Raw genomic sequence first — 2,173 nt, 5'->3', positions numbered from 1 at the left:
GTATTTCATAATGTACTCAAGAAACAACATTTAATTTTTTTTTTTTTTTGGTACTGGGGATCAAACTTGGGTCCTTCTGCTTTCAAGGCAGGCAGCAGCACCACTGAGCCAAATTCCTGGCCCAAGAAACAACATTTGAATCACAGCCCTTCAATGTACTTTGGGAAAATTATGTGTCTCAAATAATATAATAATAAGGAAAATAGAGACTTGAATATAAATAATGGTAGCTGTCATTTACTGCATGTTTTGAAGTTTTATAGTGCATCGCTAATAAGTCTATTTGAGGAAAAAATGTAGCATTGAGAATGAACTGTCATAGCCCAATGACTTGTCAAATTGTACAATAAAACTTTGTGTAAGAATTACTGTTGAATCACTATTATAAAAGTAGCAAAATAAAGAAATATAGATATTATCATAGAAAATAAATGCAAAGTTTACAGTTGTTTTTTTTTTAGTTCACATTTGTTTTTGAGAACTGATATAAAACAAAATTTTAGTCAGTCATGAATTAAAAATCAAAAATAAAAAAAATGGACCTGCCACTACCTGCTGTGAAAGCACACAGTCCTGAGTTCAATCCCCAGAACCAAAAAAATTAATAAATAATAAAAATAAAATAAAACAAGTGATTCAATGATGTAAAGACAGAAGAAATATCTGATACATTAAAGTAAGTATGAAGTAATGTTCACATTTAAAAAGGGAATGAGCTGCCATTCAGCTAAATGAATTACTGCCACTGAGTCACACAGTGTGACTGAAAAGTGTCCATGGAAAGATATTATGAGGTGGTAACCACCTGAAGAGCCAATGGTTATTGATTAAACAATGCCATTTCTTCCTTCTCCTACAGATAAAACAGGGTCATGCATGCAGTGAACCACACAGGACTATCACAGTTCCTCCTACTGGGCCTCTCAGAGGATCCAAAAGTCCAGCCCATTCTCTTTGGACTCTTCCTGTCCATGTACCTGGTAACAGTGCTCGGGAACATGCTCATCATCTTGGTTACTGCCTGGGACACTCACCTCCACACCCCCATGTACTTCTTTCTCTGTAATCTGTCCTTTGTGGACCTTGGCTTCATTTCCACCACAGTCCCCAAAATGCTGATGAATATCCAGAAACAGAATAAAGACATCTCCTACGTGGAATGCCTCACTCAGGTATACTTTTTTATAATTTTTTCAGGAATGGATAATTTTCTACTGACTGTGATGGCCTATGACCGCTTTGTAGCAATCTGCCACCCCCTGAAATACATACACATCATGAACACTCAGCTCTGTGGCCTCCTGGTTCTGATATCCTGGCTTATAATCACATGTGTCTCTCTTATTCATATTCTCCTGATGACGCAGCTCAACTTCTCTACCAGCACCAAAATTTCTCATTTCTTTTGTGAACTGGGTCAGGTTCTCAAGGTGGCCAACTCTGAAACCCTCATCAATAACATCTTTTTATATGTGGCAATTGTCCTGGTGGTTTTGTTTCCTGTCTGTGGGATCCTCTTTTCTTACTTTCAGATTTTGTCTTCTTTAATGAGAATGTCCTCCACTGTCAATAGGTATAAAGCATTCTCTACCTGTTTGTCTCATCTCTGTGTGGTCTCCTTGTTTTATGGAACAGGACTTGGGGTCTACTTCAGTTCTGAGGTGATCCACTCTTCTCAAGGAAAATCAGTGGCCTCTGTGATGTACACAGTGGTGACTCCCATGCTTAACCCCTTCATCTACTGCCTGAGGAACAAGGATGTGAAAGGGGCCCTTGGAAGACTCTTCAGCAGAGCAGGTTCTTTTTTTGTGAAACATTCACTTGAGAAATAACAGGATGTTACAGCCCATAAGACAAATGTTGAATTTCACTAGGCAGAGTCTTTTACCCTCCTCAATGATATGATTGATTTCTGATATATCCAAAGCACCTTATATTTTGTCTTTTAAATATTTTTACGTTTCTTTATTTTGATTGAATCCCTCAGTATTTTCTTTTTATTTGTGTTTTTATGCCTAAAATAAAGTTTCAAATTTTCTAAGACTTCCCAGACAATTCTGAGATTTTGAACATAATGGAAACATATCAAATGAAGGTATTTTTTTCAAAAATATTTACTTTAATGTTAATGATCTTCTCCATATTATGGCTGCAATCTTGCTTTTGCCCAAAG

At 36.7% G+C, this 2,173-nt stretch overlaps 1 protein-coding gene across 1 annotated transcript; it reads left to right on the top strand.

Annotated features, from left to right (window-relative positions):
- The first annotated feature begins 872 nt into the window (after window positions 1–872).
- Window positions 873–1,832, top strand: LOC104865298 (olfactory receptor 7D4). Its single transcript, XM_010628744.1, has one exon. The coding sequence runs from the start codon at window positions 873–875 to the stop codon at window positions 1,830–1,832; it is 960 nt and encodes a 319-aa protein (XP_010627046.1).
- Window positions 1,833–2,173: the final 341 nt, after the last annotated feature.

Source organism: Fukomys damarensis, unplaced genomic scaffold (assembly GCF_012274545.1).
Source record: "Fukomys damarensis isolate Sample0158 unplaced genomic scaffold, DMR_v1.0_HiC HiC_scaffold_30, whole genome shotgun sequence".
Taxonomy (NCBI): domain Eukaryota; kingdom Metazoa; phylum Chordata; class Mammalia; order Rodentia; family Bathyergidae; genus Fukomys; species Fukomys damarensis.
The sequence above is the reverse complement of the archived record's forward strand: the minus strand, read 5'-3'. Positions and strand labels throughout refer to the sequence as shown.

Excerpts from the sequence above, each read along its gene's own strand:
- LOC104865298 (XM_010628744.1), top strand. The coding sequence starts at position 873 with ATGCATGCAGTGAACCACACAGGACTATCACAGTTCCTCCTACTGGGC.